At 42.2% G+C, this 18,038-nt stretch overlaps 2 protein-coding genes across 4 annotated transcripts in view; both read left to right on the top strand.

Annotated features, from left to right (window-relative positions):
- The first annotated feature begins 1,251 nt into the window (after window positions 1–1,251).
- phf20l1 (PHD finger protein 20 like 1) lies at window positions 1,252–14,000 on the top strand. 3 transcript variants are annotated; one of them, XM_080857038.1, is made up of 24 exons: window positions 1,252–1,338; window positions 2,789–2,912; window positions 3,007–3,166; window positions 3,399–3,494; window positions 4,055–4,139; window positions 4,369–4,457; window positions 4,557–4,725; window positions 5,254–5,379; window positions 5,462–5,526; window positions 5,744–5,954; window positions 6,353–6,499; window positions 6,714–6,902; window positions 7,504–7,563; window positions 7,748–8,035; window positions 8,418–8,618; window positions 8,799–8,837; window positions 9,123–9,230; window positions 9,697–9,867; window positions 10,445–10,629; window positions 10,748–10,847; window positions 11,193–11,388; window positions 11,709–11,955; window positions 12,161–12,326; window positions 12,682–14,000. In XM_080857038.1, exons 2-24 carry the CDS (start codon window positions 2,830–2,832, stop codon window positions 12,822–12,824), a joined length of 3,324 nt encoding a protein of 1,107 aa, XP_080713164.1. In that variant the 5' UTR covers window positions 1,252–1,338; window positions 2,789–2,829; the 3' UTR covers window positions 12,825–14,000. The 3 variants fall into 3 exon arrangements, with proteins under 3 accessions (XP_080713164.1, XP_080713166.1, XP_080713165.1); XM_080857039.1 differs by lacking the exon at window positions 1,252–1,338 and adding an exon at window positions 1,577–1,892; XM_080857040.1 differs by lacking the exon at window positions 3,399–3,494.
- Window positions 14,001–16,413: 2,413 nt separating this feature from the next.
- The window catches only part of tg (thyroglobulin), a gene marked incomplete at both ends in the record, with an annotated part of 32,634 nt that continues 31,009 nt past the window's right edge, over window positions 16,414–18,038 (top strand). The window contains 5 exons of the mRNA XM_080856178.1: window positions 16,414–16,480; window positions 16,607–16,715; window positions 17,202–17,296; window positions 17,416–17,607; window positions 17,843–18,002. Coding sequence (XP_080712304.1) covers window positions 16,414–16,480; window positions 16,607–16,715; window positions 17,202–17,296; window positions 17,416–17,607; window positions 17,843–18,002 — 623 coding nt within the window. The remainder of the gene's footprint in view (window positions 16,481–16,606; window positions 16,716–17,201; window positions 17,297–17,415; window positions 17,608–17,842; window positions 18,003–18,038) is intronic.

Raw genomic sequence — 18,038 nt, 5'->3', positions numbered from 1 at the left:
CTGCAGTTAGTTTTTCTTTTATTCATTTCTAGACTTCCACCTGTAGCAAGTGCTGATGTTGCTTTTTGTGACACATAACAATCGCTTATTAGTTAGAATGAATGGATTACAGATTCAATTAGCCTAATGGAATATAGATTAGCTCAAATAAGCAGGGTGTCTGTTGGGCCCCGAGCTGTTACAAATATGAAAAGTTGGGCCTCGGAGTCGAAAAGGTTGGGAGCCCCTGCCTTAGATCACTTCATCAAGGTGGCTGTTTCTAAAACCAGACTATAATGTGGTTGACACTCTGCATCAGATCATAGTGCTAGAATTGCAGGTGCACTGCTCTCAAATGTCACCTTTCTATTGCTACATTTGTTTATTTAAAGATATAGGATTTATTACAGTGCATGAAATGCCCTGCATTGTTATTTCTAGTTTTCTTCTTCTTCCAACTTATTATTCTTTGAAACAATTTCTGCAATACATTTTGCTAGATAAAATATAGGCCTTAAAAATATAGCCTTACTATTGGCCTAAAATAAAGTCTTTGAATAGAATAGCCTGTAGACAACGGTTTGTTTAACAATCAATGACTACTAGAAAATGAGACATAATAAAGCACAGAGAGTCAGATAAAACAAAAATTGGTCAATATGCTCAGTCATTAGTCATGGTTGAGGAGTTCACAGTTTCTGTTGGATCAGAATCATTGACTAGCCAACACCGTCTTCTCCTGTGTGTGTAGATTTTCAGGACCAAAATCTATTATAAAACTTTACAGCTGTCCTACTTGTGCAACAGTTATCAGTTTAATGATATAAAAACATTTACCTTGACACAACCCTAAATCTTACCTTTTTATTTGTTTGCAGAAATGAGGGTAGAATCAGACAGGGTACACAAAATTAGAGTCCTGGGGATGTCAACAGAGAAAGAACTACAAGTTTCACCACAGATCAATTTAATTTGTAATTCAGAAATGTAGAAGGCCATCACACATGTCAACTGGTTGTGGATGCCGGGCCCTTAACTACTCTCTTACAAATGTTAATTGTAACTCCCTAGTAACATAATCAAATAATCAAAACAGGTAATGAAGAGCATTTCCTTTGATGAGAACTGGTAGGTGACACTTGTTTTCTATTGTCTAATGGAGCATCTGTATCTTGAATTTTGGTACAAAATAACGATGACGTCATCGCGTATGTCTGCGTACTACGTGGCCTCTGTACTGATCTACGGTACTGACGCCCTCTGTTTGTATGAGGGTTAACATATCTGAGCAGAAGGATGAAAAGAAAAGTCAGCGTCTGAAATTACTGTAATCCTTTAGCGTTAAATGCATTTGCAAAGGTAAATTGCTGTTGAAATGTGTAATGAACGACATTGACGTCATATTTGCTATGGATAGCGATCGTTTACTTGTCTGGCTTTTTCTTGCAAGCTCTCCATTAGAAAAAAACTAACGTTACCCTACATTTAGCGAGTTATCAGTTTAGCCAGCTAGGTGGCTAGCTAGGTAACGTTCGCTAGCAGGTCACTGTTGCTAGTCCGAAGCCACTCCACTAGTTTACGCGAGAGCTAACGAGACAGCAACGTTGAAGTTATTGGGGAACTATGGTAGTGCTCCGATGCAAGTGTCCTGTCATTAACTGAAGCAATGTCTATAAATGGGTAGTATTTCGGCAAAGTCTTTTTGCTTCTAAGTTAATTTGCAAAGCATCGCCAACAAGCTAAATGTTACTTGGCTAGCAAACTATGGAAAACAGATTAGCTAACATTAACTTAGCTTTTCTAAACAACGCTCGATAACTAATAAGGTAACTTAAGTCAGCAAACTATGAGAAATAGATTAGCTCATATTAATTTAGCTTTTCTAACCGACACTGGAGAGCTAAGTTCATAGGGTAAGTGCAGTCTGCTTGCTAAGTTGACCTATAACTTAATACTGCATGCCATTTAGTCAAATAAGTAACTTAAACCATATATGATTTATACAAATGTTCATAGTCTGTGAAGTTAACCGCCAATTACGTAACTTCACTGTACAGTTGCACTGTAAAGTTATCGCCACATTAGGTTTCGTTAGCTAACGTAACCGTTAGCTTGGGAATTCTAGCTAGTGAGCTAAATTGCAAAAACATTAGCTAGAAACCATCGCCAGATGGTCTCTCTGTCTCTGACCGAAATATGTAAAGACCGTCCACGCGAGTTTTAAATCACCTAGTGAAGTTTACAGACCCATTCACTGTAGGTCCTCATTTGCGTGGAATGTAACTTGATGAAAGCTTTACTTAGCCATCTAGATACATGAATTGTTAGCAAGCTGACTAACCAGAGACAGAAAAAAGTGTCTGACGATAACGCGAAGTTATATAAAGTTAAGTTGGGCTTATCTTGTTCGCTACATTATGCATCCAGCTTGTTTTGAATGTTAATGGATGGTTGTCATTTCTGACCGCTGACGTTACAATTCTATGAAACCATCCTAGGTTTGTCACTTGTGACAGTTGTGTCAGTATGCAATTCTTAGCTGTTTGGCTATGTCAGCAATTACTATTTTGAGCAGCACGACCGCTCCGTCAACTTGGCTTAACTTTTTTGTATCCGACTTGGTGGCAAAAGTAGCTAATGCACTTGCTAGAATTGCTATGAATTGCTTGCTAAGAATTGCTAGAGAACTTATATTGTTCATCAATTGGCTGACCCCCTACCATGTACTTTCTTGTGATGCAATTCTGCGACTTTTACCATTAATGCTGTGGAGAAATAAGTCAATTCATGCTGTATCTGATGCTTATAGTCGACGGCAGAACCTGTCTCGAGACCGAGAGATTATTGAGGATGAGTAAGAAACCTCCCTGTCGGCCAGGAATTATCTTTGAGGTGGGCGCTAGAGTTGAGGCCCAGGACTATCTACAGAAATGGTAATTCATGACTTATTAAGGGGAATTGTAAGTGATAGGTTTGTCTGTGTCTGTAACATTAGTCATTCTTTCTTGGTCAATTTTGAAATTTCAGGTACACTTCTCGCATTGAAAAGATTGACCATGATGAAGGGAAAATGCTGGTGCATTTTGACCGTTGGAGTCACCGCTATGACGAATGGATCTTTTGGGACAGTAACCGCCTAAGACCTCTTGAGAGGCCAGCCCTAAGAAAAGAAGAAGAGGAGATGTCTGTAGGTGTTGTCCCCTTCACACACAAATGCACACTTGACAGCATGAATTTAAAATCCCATATGTATATTGCCATGATGACTATACATGCCCAGACCTAATAGCTCCCCATTTAAAAGAGTAGATAATGTAAAATAAAAGCACAGATAAGAATTGCCCGCTGTTATGATGAGCTACAACCCACTGCTAAAATCTAAGTAATATTCATGCATATCTCGTGAACGTTTCTGCCAGGAGAGACTCAGCGAGATGAGAACATCTCACCTACCTGAGCTTCCTGGATGTACAGAGAGCACAGAGGACCAAACAGATTTACCACAGCCGAGACAAGTATATATTTCAACCACCCATTTGCAGTGATCTGGCTGTTTTAACTGCTTGTCTTACCATTGTTTGGGTTCGCCATCTAATGCATCTTGACCAACAGTTCTAAGATTTTGTTGGGGCATTGTCCTTCATGTTGCATCAGGTTTATGCAGATTATTGTTTCTACTCTGTAGGGGTGTTCTTTCATACAGGCATCTGGATGTCATTTTTAAGTTTGTTCCAGAAACGATCTTTTAATTTATCCAGAAGCAGGTATACCTGTAGCTTTTTCTTTTAGTTAGTTCCATTGCCGCAGATGTATTGACAAAACAACCTGGTATTTTTCTTTGTGTGTCTGTGTGCTTGGGTGTCTTTTTTAACTTTTGTAATTTAGCAGAAAGCGTACACATTTCATTATCTGAAAGCATCTTCATATTCTCAAGAGAACATATTGATGTAAAATACAAAACTTCACGATAAAAGCCACTTAATTGTTGCATTGGTGTTCACATACTATCAAATTAGGCAAAAGCAGCCGGTCATGTTCATTGTTGAATTCTGTTTGATGATTACCTTTCACTTAGGAACTGAGAGATGGTGAGGAGGTCTTGGCTCGTTGGACAGACTGCCGATACTACCCAGCAAGGATTGAGACCATCAACAAAGAGGGTCAGTTTCATTATGATTTCTCAAAAAGGCAAATAACCTATTTGTTAGTATTCTTACTGTTGTCTGTCTTGAAATAATCCACCTTAAAAGTATACTTGAGTGTCATGTGACATTTAGTATTACGCAGCTATTTGAAATGTATGAGCTCAGCTTGTCACCTCAGCATTGTAGTGGTTACAATGCCTGTTGAATAACTTGCAAAACTGTCAGAACTTTTTTTTCTTCCTAGGAACTTACACAGTCCAATTTTATGATGGGGTAATAAGATGTGTGAAAAGAATTCATATCAAATCAATGCCTGAGGATGCGAAAGGACAGGTAAGACGCTTGTTGTGTTCTGATGCTCTTTGGGCCGTGCTGTACTTGGTACTGTTGGCTGTGATCAGACAGCGTTGTGTTTCTTTGTTGTGAAAAAAGGATTGGATTGCACTTGTGAAGGCAGCTACTGCAGCTGCAAAGAGCAAAGGAGGCTGCAGGCAGCGCACTAGTGTAAATAGCAACAAGAACAAAGACGAGCAGACGTCTGACTGCGAGGAGGAGGAAGACAAGATGGAGGAAGAGGGGGACCTAGAATCAGAGAGACCGGGTATCTTACTGTCTCTCACTCCCTTATGGCCATTTCAGAGTTCAAATGAAAAACACTGCGATTGGTGTATTTCTATATGCCGTATGCTCATCTTTCAGGAAATGGAACACAAATTAATGTTTCTGTTAATATTTTTAGCATAACTTAGCCAAATAATAATATAAAACAGTTATTATTTATTTTATTATTATGCTTTAATCTGTCCTCCATGCTTTACTGAATCTTACACATATATGAGCTGTTTTGGAAAAGCCTAGTGACTTTCAAAAGGTTTTGAATTGATCAATTGTAATCTGAATTGTTCAATGCAAAATTTAGACTTTGTCCAGATGCGCAGTAGCACACAGGACTTTGATCTATGGCTAAGCACAAGCCACTCTTTCATAGACCTTTGTCAATACATAGATATATGCTGTACCACATAGTTTGTTCATGTCGTCAGGACCTACTGTATAGCAGGACTTGTATGACCAAAACTTACAACCCAAGTTAAAGAACATATGGTTAAACCTTTGGTGGTGTTTTCAGACACAGAGTCTTTAGGTGAGGATGACTGCAAGTCACAATATGATCACCATGAGATGGGCAAAGCCAACAAAAGGAGAGGACAAGGCAGTATCTGTAATTCCAAGAGGGTTCGTCTAAATCCAGCAGGTGTGATTCTTTCCACTGAGCTTCTTACCATTCTGTTTAAAAAGTAGCAGTGGTGATGTAGAGCTTTATACCCGTGTTCTAGGATGTGGTGAAGAGGAGATGGATTGCAAGGACGAGCCGACGGATGAGCCAGTCACAACTCACCAGGTGCTGTTTCAGTTTTTGTCAGCTTGCTATATTTGTGAAGGAGTCCCAGACCCAAGAGTGTATTGAATGGGGATTACTCTATGTAGCATGTTTTTAACACCTGAAAAGTTCTGTTCATGGGCACTGGCCTTATCTGAAGTTCATGATGTTTAAACTCACTGTAAGTGGGTATGTGGTTAACTGTCATACCTACTCCCTTCTCTTTTTTTATTTTTAGAGCGTTGTAGGCTCTGAGGCTCCCACTGTAGAGGATAAAGCTTTAGGGTTCCTGGCTGTCCCTCGCAGCCCGTCCCCTGCCCGCTCGCGTAACCAGCGGCTCAAGCACGACTCTGGGGAGTCCAGCAGCAGCCAGAGACAGGGTGGCGAAGAGGGGGAGGCCAGCTGCTCCCCGACCTCCAGCCACGACCTCACAGACGCTCCTCAAACAGGTGTGTACAAGAGGACAGTAGACATACAGGTCTCTAGAGGGCGGTTGTACAGTGGCTGACCAGTTACATGGCTGCAGCAGAGTTCAGTGCTCAGTGCAACAGTGCTGTTCTGTTTGACACTTGATCACTAACTTTGATCACTTTTATCCATAGCTGAACTGTATAAGTGTGTGAAGTTAAGGTCCTAGGTTTCCTTCCTACTGAGTGCAATCTATGCTTTTAGTAAATTCTGTGGATAAACATGTGTAACCAGAAAGCTTACCAGAGCAGTCTTGACTTGAACACCTTATATGAAATCAGAGTGCAGGGTTAAGTTCTGAAGTGGGTGGAGTAGAAATCAGAGCATTATTTCAAAGTTGAAGCCATGCAAGTGAAGTCTCTCTGTATGGTCTTGATAGGTGCACTGACAGCTGCCCCATCCAGCTCACCTCAGAGAAGACGACGATCCCAGAGGCTTGCCACCAGCTTTGACCCAATATGCCCTCCCTCACCCCCACCCAAAGACCCTAGTCCTCACCCAGATATGAGTCCCCCACAGCCTAACGGTAAGTAGGAGGACTGAAAAGGATGCTGTTAAACAGGATGTGAAATTAATTTGCAACAATTGCAAATGATACTGCAACACTGGTCACACTGCGTCCCCACCACCCCAACTCACAAAAGTTAGGCTGGGTACTGGGTAGACTAATTGACTTGTTACAAAAGACTGCAAATTAAAAGGCATACCTGGTATTTATTAAGTGTCATTTCTCCTTCCAGATAAAGACATGGACAACTCAGAGAAAAAAGAGGCATCTCCTCACAACGACTTTCCAGTGGTTCCTGCTACACCGCCTTCCATACCACCATCCCTTGGCTCATCGCCAAGTCCATTATCTGAAAAGTTGGTTGACGGACAAGTGACTAATCACGTCCTAGTGGGAGAGAAACCTCCACCACTGGTTGCAGGTAATACAACGGCTGCCATAAGCTTTGGCCACACAAGCTGCCAATCAGCTGCTGTACTTTAGAATTGACATGCAAACTAACAACCCCTCGGATGTTGACTGTTATTATTATATTAGGTGGAGATTATGTCCAGCATGTTGGCAAGGTGGGGTTTTCAAGTGTCCCCTCCAAAAATAATTAGTATCTTTGTTTATTCTTGCAAAATGAGTGTCACACACAGTAAGCTGTTATGTTTGCGAGTAGGCGTTATGAGACAAGGCGTTGCGCATTTGTGGTTATAGAAATTTGTCACAGAACGGAAGGGCTCCTTACAGAAGTAAAACCAAATCTTAATAGGTCAATAAGCTACATAAGGATGGTGGATGCATGTCTTGTAACTTTCACATAAGACTTTAGAGATGCATTTGAATCTGCAAGCCATTCCCTGTACTCTCCTCCTTAAATACCACTCACTGCTTTAATTAGTGTGGAATAAGGTTGTTATTGAGTTCATAGTCATAATGGCCAGTTCTCTACTGGGTGTCTACATATAGTGGAACACCTAAGATGTCAGAGTAGTATTTGTAACCTCTGTTGATCTCTGTTTGATCCCCATTTCTAGCTGTTGCCCCCAAGGCTGCTGTGAGAACACCCAAGGCAAATAAACATACAAGGGAACCAAGTAAGTATCAATGAAGATTACATTTTAGGTTTGAATTTGGAATAAGTTCAGTTAACCTGGAATGACGTAGGATCATGTAAAAGATTATCACAATTATTTTAGAGGATAATGTAAAAGATTATCACAATTATTTTAGAGGTTGTTTTTGTAACACCCCCAACACCCTGTCGCTGTGTGTTTTCAGTCATGAGCACCAAACGCTCTGATGACCCCACATCCCTGAATGAGCGCATCGATCTTGACCATAACAAGTTCAAGTGTAAAATTCCTGGTTGCTCCAAGGCCTTCCGGAAAGCCAAGCTCCTGGACTACCATCTCAAATATTACCACAATACAGACAAGGAACAGGAAGCTGAGGTTGGATCCCCAGACAGAGTTGGCCGCACCAGGGCCACCTCCGCCTCCATGCCCACCAGCTCTATCCTCGAGGTCCCCGACAACAAGAGACGCAGGACCGTCTCCACCTCCTCTTGTAAGCATGTCAAGCAGGTTGTCACCCTGTTTTGTAGGGAATCCTGAATCCAGTATCCTGAGACAGCGAATGGCTTTGCCTTGAGGCGATTTCAAACGCTTCAAGCCAGAAACAGATGAAAGTGCTGTAACCCATAAGCGAGTTGTGTTGAATTAAGCATGCAAAGAGAGAACAGGCAAAGGAGAATGAGCTACTAGACTGCTGTCTATGCCCTCTCGTAAAAACAATTAAAGTGCATGCTCAGTTATCCTACACTCTAGTAGTGATGATATGTGAGAAGTTTGCATTTCACATTAACAAGTGTAATAATTAGATGTATGCTGATCAGGGCTGTGAGGGCCCCTGTCCACCTCGATTTTGACCTGTCTTCCTTTCGCGCCAGCTCTCTCCTCACAGAGCCACAGCCTGCAGCTGGATTATACCGGAAGCTGTCTGAAGCCTCCAAAGTTCATCAAGAAGAAGCGCTCCTCGGCCTCCATCAGCTCTGACAGCACTGAAGTGTCTCTGCCTCCGCCACCACGGGAAAAAGTTTTCGAGAGCCTCCATGACAAGATCCTCAAGAAGGTCATCGAGAAGGACACGGGTATGTTCCCCAAATTCTGTATTCCTCCTCTGTCACACAAATGTCCCCCTTTGAATGATGTTGGTTTGGAAGCTTTTGACTGGTTTACATGGTTTTTGAGTGAATGAAATATTGTAAGCCGTTTAAAAAGGCATTTGTGATCTTGAACTTGCTCCTTCTGTTTTGTGTGCTTTTCAACAGGGCTTTGCATAAAGACAGAGAAGAAGTGCCAGTTGATAGGTAAGTCAGTAGCTGTAGTTGTTTATTTAGTAGCTGTTTGTTTACACTTGAGACAGTGTTTAGAGAAGGAAGCCTGTTAAGTGAGCTTGGTTATGTACTTTAATGAGTTAAACACTAAAACCTCATGAGCACTGTTCACAAGTTCACAAGGATTAGAATGTTTGAAAAATACTGAAAACAGATTTGTCTCATGTGATGTATTTGATCTTGCCTTACGAGTGCAAATTGTGGGAAAGGAGGGGTAAATGATCTTGATGAGGAAAGACTCGGATCTTGTCCTTTCAGGCAGAAAGAAAGAGAAGGATAAGGAGCGCAAGGACAGAAAAGAAAAGGAGCCCTTTAAGTTAAAACAGAAGAAAAAGAAGAAGAAAAAGAAGAAATCTAAACAGCACTGTAAGATCCTCTTACCTTCTGTTATCCTGAATATGCTCATCTTGTCAACACCCAAGATTTAAGGTATCTGATGAAGGATATGCCCCACATAATGGTCTTATGGGGACAGTAGGGCCGAGTACACTGGTTGACATGGTGCTCTTGAATATACACTGTGGAATGTTCAGCAGAGCTTTGGAAAAGGCAGAACACTATAGTCACTAGAGTCTTGATGTTTGATTTAGAAGGAAATCATTTTATGATGTTCACTTTGTGTTTGGACACACACCATTGATTTTTGTGATTCAATATGAGTTTCTTCAAAGTTCTACCTACCTTATTTTCAATGATGTGATCTAAGCAACGCACTGTTTTATAGTCCTATGCTGCTAATGTTTTCAAGTTAGGTGTGTATGAAAAATGGCCTCACTGTTAAAAGCTGCATCACTGTATCGGTTTGATTAAACTTGTGCCTATGTGTCTCCAGGTTACTCTGAGCTAGAGGACATGTCGCTGGCCTTCCTGGAGCGGTCAACTCCATCTCCTGTCCAACGCTCCTCTGGCAGCGCCTTCACCCTCCATACGTCCTCATCCTCTTCCCCCTACTCCAAACATAACTATCCCCGTGCCATCCTGTCTATCGACCTTACTGGAGAGAGTAAGTAACCAGCCACCACTCGTGCTGCAGCTCAAGAAATGACAACGTGCTCTAGCTGTGAAATGGGTTTCACTGTAGGTTCTCTTTTAGCACTGATAGATGGCCAACATTAACTCACAGATCCTAAACAGATTGATTATGCGATGGAATGCTAGTGTTTGTTGCTGCTCTAAGTTATTACCATCAAATAGATCTAAAGTAACCCTGTGTTTGGCTGGGGGATGCACCATATACGGTAGCTAGTAACAAGGGGTACCCAAGTTCGAATCCGGCCTGAGGTCATATCACAAACCCACTCCCCATCTTTCTCCAACTCGCTTTGTCTCTGCTCTCTACTATTCTTTCAATAAAAAGTCTTGAAAAAAGTGCTTAGCAGTCAGACAGCTTCAAAGGACTTGATTATCTTGAATTGGAGTAACTTCTTGTATGAAATTAGAGTAATGGCTAGAGTAGCATCTGAAGTTAGAATCTATAGTCACAGTGCAGTCAGATTCAAGTCTAAGTGATTACTTGAACTGTAACTGAGTGTTCTGTTCAGTCTGTATTTTCAAAACTGCCTGTCTTGTCCTCACTGCAGATCTCTCTGACATTGACTTCCTGGAGGACTCAACCACAGAGTCACTGCTGCTGAGTGGAGATGAGTACAATCAAGATCTGGACTCGCTGGCTATGGACGACTTCCCTGACGAAGAAGAGACGCCAGCTAATGAGATTGTGCGCTGCATCTGTGAGATGGATGAGGAGAACGGCTTCATGATCCAGGTGCGGGTCTGCCCCCACGAATGTCTCTCCCATACTGGAGATGGAAATAAGGGACACCTGATGTGACATTCTGTTCTCTCTCTCTCTCCCTCTCTCCCTCTGTCTTTATGTCTGTCAGTGCGAGGAGTGCATGTGCTGGCAACACAGTGTGTGCATGGGTCTGTTGGAGGACAGCATCCCTGATCAGTACATCTGCTACATCTGCAGAGATCCCCCAGGTAACCCTCTCATGCACACATGTACACATGCACATGCACATGGCAGGATTAGCAAAAATATCAATAGCAAATTGAGTGTTTCTCAATGTATAATATTTATATCTTAATCATGTGCATGTTCTCATTGGGTTTTTTTTTTTAGGTGTTTTTCTGTTCTTTTCTTTTTTTTAATTTTCTTTTGCAAGGGTGAAACTGTTGCATAACAATGTCTTCCTGTAATGACTTTTATTTAGCCTCATTCATATTGTTATTAGAAGCATTATTTGCCACCAAAAACTCCATCTTTACACATATACAAAACTCATTTTGGTTGCGTTTTATCTTACAAACCCAAACCTTTCTTAGGACAAAGATGGAGTGCCAAGTACCGCCATGACAAAGAGTGGCTGAACAAGGGCCACATGTACGGCCTGTCCTTCCTCACTGAAAACTACTCCCACCAGAATTCCAAGAAGATCATGTCCACTCACCACCTGTTGGCTGACGTCTACAGTGTCAAGAAAGTGCTGCACGGCCTGCAGTTGAAGATGGACATTCTGCAGTAAGTAGGCCTGTCAGACACACCCATCATTTCCAAAATAGTCTCCTCACAAGCATGACAGGAAATATTGCTGATGTCACCAGTGAGTCAGGTCTTATTTTTTTGTATGTTGTAATTTCTGAACATATGAAGTGGAAACTGAAGTGTCTGAATAGTTGTCCCTAGACTTGATTTAAAAAGTCAACAGTCAACTTTTTTTTTTTCTGAAGAATTTTCCCATGAGCGCAGTCTTCAGGTAGCCCACTTACAGTCGGACCTGAGCTCAGGTCGAAGCTCCAGAGTACGAGATCCCCTCTGATCCTCTCCTCTTTTCTTCACAGGAACAAACACAATCCCAGCCTGCACCTCTGGGCACGCTCGTGGGTGAATTCAGACGAGGAGGCGCCCATGGGTGGCGTGCCCGACTGCATCCACTACAGAGAGCACCTTAATCAGAGCTCCCACCCAGAGACGTACATCACTAGTGAGCACAGCTACCAAAAGCCTCCAGGTACACACGAGAGAGCAGGAGAGACGGGAGCACAACCAGCTGCGCACACACCGCCGTGCATACCAAAGGAGGAAGAGGTCTGTACTGCAGACTAAGTACTTCTACTAGTACTAAGTTTAGCATATACTGTGTTGCTGTATTTCATTAGATCATGGATTTGATCACATTAACTTGGGATTGAAGCATAATGAACTGTTTGACTGTGTCAATGCTCTGACTGTGTCTGTTGTCAGACATCTTGGTGTGAATTGTTTCTTTGTGCATTTCTCTTCTCTCCTGAAGGACACTGGTGCCATCTGCCTAGCCAGCTGTGTCACTGAGAGCTGCTCGGGCCCCACTGATCAGGCCAGGAACTGCCTGCAGTGGCAGATGAACCTGCTAACACACATTGAGGATGTGCAGAACCAGGTGGCTGGCAGGATGGACCTGATCGAGAAGGAGCTGGACGGTGAGCATTGAGCACTGAAGGGGGTGGACAGAAACACAGAGGTCATAGGTTATAAACACGTGAACAAACTAATGAAACCCTATCTTATTATTTTATTATGCCAAATCAGCATTTTTTTAATACACCCAAAAATTGTGTAATTCTTCATTTAATTGTGATTCCATTTTAATGACTGGACTCTTTGACCCTGAGTCCTCTGAGTTTTGAACATCACAGAAATTGTTAGACATTTAATTTATCAGTAGTGCATCACTATTTATTTATATCTTGTCTTGGACAAAAACATTTTTACCAGTTTTGTCGAAGCTGTATCATTGATGCCATAGTGACCTTTATTCCTCAATTGTATCCTCAGTCTTGGAGAGCTGGTTAGATTTCACAGGTGAATTGGAGCCCCCAGACCCACTGGGGCGTCTGCCTCAGCTTAAGTGTCGCATCAAGCAGCTCCTCACCGACCTGGCCAAGGTACAGCAAATGAGCACCCTGTGTTCGGTGTGAGACGGCTACTGAGCTTAGACACACACAGACACACACCTGAACCTGCTTGCACACACTGTGACCGCACACGCACCATTGCACAGCCTACTGGAGAGGCCTTGCTCTCAGTCACTGAATGAAGTGCCGGACATCTGAGCCCCCCCCTCTTCAAGCAAATCTGATCCTGCCCCTCCTGGAATGAATGTGGAAGAACTTCAGAGGTCTGCCGGAGAAGCGAGCGTGACAAAAGCTGGTGTAAGAGCAGAAGAGTTGCTCTTGTGTTAGGTGCATTTAAAGGAAAGATCTAATCTCTCACACACATTCAGCACCCCATGCTGGAGAACACTTGTTCCCATTAACTTTAAATGCCCAGTGGGAGGGGGAGAGAATGCCAGAGAAAACACAAGCTGAAGCAGAATCTGGGAAACAGAAAGCTTGTCCAGATAAGTGTGGGGTAATGCTGGTAGGTCCAACCGCACTATGCTTTTCAAAATGGCTCCCAGGATTGAGAGGATCAAACTCTGGATTTATGAGTCTCCTCTGAAGACTGAACACAGAATGATTGTGCATCTGGTCATTCAGAAGAACTGAATGGCCACTTGTCTTGTGCCAAGTAAAGAGTGGGTGTAATGTCTGCAACAGCAGTACTCCCAAGTTGTCATAGGAGCTTGACAGAAAAAGTGAAACATAGGATCTGTTTACACTCATGTGTGCAGCGCATGTCTTTCTAGTGGTTGCCCCCTGACCTCTCGTTTCAAATAGCTAGAAGTAGCAGCAGCGGCAGCAGCTGTCATGTGACAGCTGATCGCTCGTATCGTAGAGCCTCTGCCTGCAAAGTGACAAGGCAGCCCGGGAGGAAAGACCCTCTTCACTCCTTGTTCACCTCCAGAAACAGCACAGTAAGCTAGGTCCTCACTGGACACATGCATTAATGGGAAAATGTGTATGGTTTGGGTGGGACAATAAATGTACAGCTTTTTTTGTAAGTGTATACATGAGGAAGGATGCAAAAGGCATGAGGACAAAAATATACTTGAAAAAAAAAATGCCCATATGTATTCAGAATTTCTATACATCTGTATGAAAGTGTTTTAGAATTTAGCAAATGGTATGACTTAAAAAGTTGTTTTTCATTGAAATGTAACAGTTGTATATAAAGAGATTATTTAAAACTTGGTGTAACAGACCTAACCTATAACCTCATTAAAAATATTCTGGATATTTAGATATTTATTTTGTCTTGTGTGTTTATGAGGTGTCTTCTAGACCATGATAACCTAAATGTGGGCATTGAGAGATGTGAAATTTCTTGTGCCAGTGGTTAGGGTGCCTCACACAGTGAGCAGAAGTCTGTCAGTCTGATGACAACAGATGGATGTGTCACATGCTTATCTCTACCTCAACACACCTGCTACCCTTTACACAGATGGGTGACCTTTAGCCAAGAAAGACCTACACATTTGGTTTGCAGCAACACAGAAATGTGCATTTTCTTACAATTTACAACTTCCTTATCTACGGACCTCCGGTACCTCCAGCAATTAACCTGATGTACCTAGCATGCATATGCTATACACCTCGTCATCCAGTATTTGCTTTCTCAACATTAGTGAGAAGCCGCCATTGGCAAGGCAAGGCAACCATATTTATACATTTAATACACATGTGCCACTCAATCTGCTTTACATATTAAGACAAGAAAGAATTGAAATAAAACGATAAAAATAAGAGTTAATTGAAACAAGTAAAAAGAAGATAATAAACAAAAATTAAAAGTTCGTTCAAACCAAACCAGGCGAAACCAACCAGAAATATATCTGTCAACCCAACGAGGCGACTCTTCCTTAGTATGTTCGTTTAAACCCAACTAGACGAATCAGGAATATATCTCAACCCAACCAGGTATTTTGGGCCCAAACCATTTTGCCCATCTTTCTCTAACTGTTTGTGACTAAAGCTTCATAATTAGCTATTTCTGCCTGATTATTGTGGCATAATATCACATGTTCAATCAAGATGACCAACTCAGGGAAAATTCGTACCTACATACTTAAGGAAAATACTATAGCAGGGGCGTCGTTAGGCCTGTTTTAGTTAGCCCCCCAAAATGATTTGGCATTATTGGCTTTAAAAAAAATCTAATTTTTGGTGATGACATTAAATTAAACGATTGTTTCTCATATGGACACGTTTTTTTATAACTCTCAAATGCTACATATGAAGCAAAGTGCGTGAGTCTCACCCTCGGAGCATGAGCGCTGGAAGCTGGTTGTGTCGAACATGAGCTATGCTAAGGCTAGATAGGATTTTTCCACAGTAGAACTAATGGGTAGAAGAAGTGATTGTTAATGACCAAACTGGCTTAATTAAGAGCCACAAAACCTAATCTAAATCTAAAAAATACCTGTGAACCAGAAAATGAGAGCATAAAACATACAGTAAGCTATCTTATTCTCAGTGCTTATGCATACAGTGCTGTGAAAAAGTATTTGCCCCCTTCCACAATTTCTTATTTTTTTGCATATTTGTCACACTTAAATGTTTTATATCATAGTTACAAGCTATTCATTTTTTTTTTTTTAAAGCTCCAAATATGGATTTCATAACACATTCTTAAACACTAAACACAGTATTAATAAAATGGTGTATGCATATAAATGATGCTGTATACCAAAGCCTAAAAAAATATAGTAAAAGCTACTCTGCTCAGGATATGTAAGTGACATGTGATGCTTATCATCATCTCACTTTAAGTGAGACAGCACACAGAGGGTGTATAATGTCAGGGGACACAAGCAGACGTAAAAGGCCAAATGTAGTAGGTTACAGATACCCTGTGAAAAATGTAATAAGGAAAGTTACTACTTTATTGACGTCATCAAAGTAATGTAATCTATTGCATTTGAATACTTTCGATTACTTTTTGGTTGGCAGACAAGAGTTGAAAATTCAAACAAGAGAACCATTCAAAAACAATGTTGAAAATTTGAGTGCAGTCTCCTGCAGTAGGCTATATCATCAAAATCAGATTTCTCTCTCTGACCAGTGCATAAATCAGACACTTTGAGTGAGACTAATATAAAAGAGACTAATATAATATAATGTAACAGTGGTAATAATGCTAATTTATAAAATAAAAAAATCTTTTATCACAGTTATATTATATGGACTGTGTGTTTTTCATCTTTTAGCTAATTGCACAATAATTAGGACAACTAGACCTAGTCTTTGTTAAAGCCCAATATAAATCTATTTGACAAAGTCTTTTTGCGGTTGTTCAGTTCAACTTTGTCTTTACGTCATCTGGAGTCTTCAGTGGAAGAGTTCTGTTGAGAGTTAAGAGTGCGACGCTGAAGTAGTCCTCCACCAACAAGGGCACTGCTGAGAGGTTCTCACAATGGCTCTCCATCCTCCAACTTGCCCCTCAGGCCAGCCTGTGCCGCTCTAATGAGCCCAGGAGAGCCAGGTGGGTGCATGGTCATCATTGTAGGTGCGTAACAAGTGCAAGAACCCCTGAGGAGGCATGACACTGCACTTTCACCTCGGAGCGTATAAAGGTGTTCCACAGAGGTTGCCAGCACAAGGTGAGCTCTTGCTTTGCAGCGACAGGATGGGTCCCATGTGCCTCACCGTTCTGCTGGCTGCCACCCTGATGCTCACCGAAGGCAAGATCTCAGGTGAGTCCTGCTGCTCGTGTTCAGGTTTGGAGGAAGGATGCCATCACAGTCTATGAGGTGCTTTACTCTCCTTTTTTACAGTCAATTGCTCTGTGTTCAGAAAAGTGTAATTCTTTCGTACCACAGAGTACCAGCTGGAGACAGAGAGCCTAAGTCAGTGTGAGTTGCTGCGTGGTGTTGGGCCAACTCAGCAGCGTGACCATGTTCCCCAGTGCTCAGAGGATGGACGATTCAGGTCAGGACGGAAATTCTTTGAAATACCTGGAGCCGTTTAACTTTGAGCTGTGATGAGCAAAGTGGCAGAGCAGTTTGATATAGTAACGTAAATAAAAAAATAGGTCAAATGAATGAAATGGCTGCAAATGAATGAAAAGGCGTTGTAGTACAATTAGAGAATTAAATATTAATGCGCTGTAAATCAAACATTTGTTCAATTGTTAGACAAATAAGAACAAGACATGAGAACAATGTGCATTGTTGAAACGGCATTTGTAGTACAGGTAGAGAATTCAATATTAGTGGACATAAATCAAATATTTGTTTAATTGTTAGATGAATAAAAACATGGCATGAGAGCAAATATGTATAAACCCCATGTACTTATGTAGAACCATCAGTTTTTTTCTTCTTTGTCTTGCTCTCCTGCTACTGCTATACACTGACTCGTGAACTCAATGTAGTGTGTCCATATTGAAGCGCAAAACCCCTCTGCCCCCTACAGGCATGTGCAGTGCAGTGCAGGTGGTGAGTGCTGGTGTGTGGACCCTCGGGGAGCCGAGCTTCCCGGCAGCAGACAGAACGGATCAGCCATCCACTGTGAGACTGACTTCCTGACCCTTGTGGCCTTCTAGGCCCAAGCTTTAGTTAAAAATAAAACAGAAACCAAAGGGCTGTTGCTGATGTGTGTGCGTGGGTGTATGTGTGCTTTGCCACAGGTCTGACTTCATGCCAGATGCACAGACAGAGCGTGCTCCAGCGTGGTGATGAGACTGGCCTGCTACCCGTGTGCTCAGACTCTGGAGAATACAAGGCGGTGCAGTGCCAGTCGGCTACTGGGCAGTGCTGGTGTGTCGACCAGGAGGGCATGGAGATCTATGGTACACGCCAGAATGGCAGACCTGCACGCTGTAAGTCGCGCCACTCCAAACATTTGTATTATTTTGACCTTGTCTCTGGCCTTTCACAGCAATACCTGAAAATAGTCACCAGGCGAGTCTGGCGAGTCTCAACTATTTTGCGTCCTTGTTACTGCTTTTACCTCACCTGGAGTCTAGATCACCCATCATACATCATCTGGATGACAATATTCAGTTTCCTCAAAATTAATCTCTCACTTCCTGATGGCTTCTTGATGGTTTCCAGGCCCTGGGGGCTGTGAGATCCGTGAGCGTCGTCTCCTTCACGGAGTGTCTGAACCCTCCCCTCCCCAGTGCTCTGATGATGGCCTCTTCCTGCCCGTGCAGTGCAAGTTAATCAACACCACGGACAGCATGGTGTTCGACCTGCTCCACACCTTCAACAGGTGAGCTGCCCGCTCACCTCTGGGTTTGTAACTCTG

Source organism: Sprattus sprattus (genome assembly GCF_963457725.1).
Source record: "Sprattus sprattus genome assembly, chromosome: 18".
Lineage (NCBI taxonomy): Eukaryota > Metazoa > Chordata > Actinopteri > Clupeiformes > Clupeidae > Sprattus > Sprattus sprattus.
The sequence above is the reverse complement of the archived record's forward strand: the minus strand, read 5'-3'. Positions and strand labels throughout refer to the sequence as shown.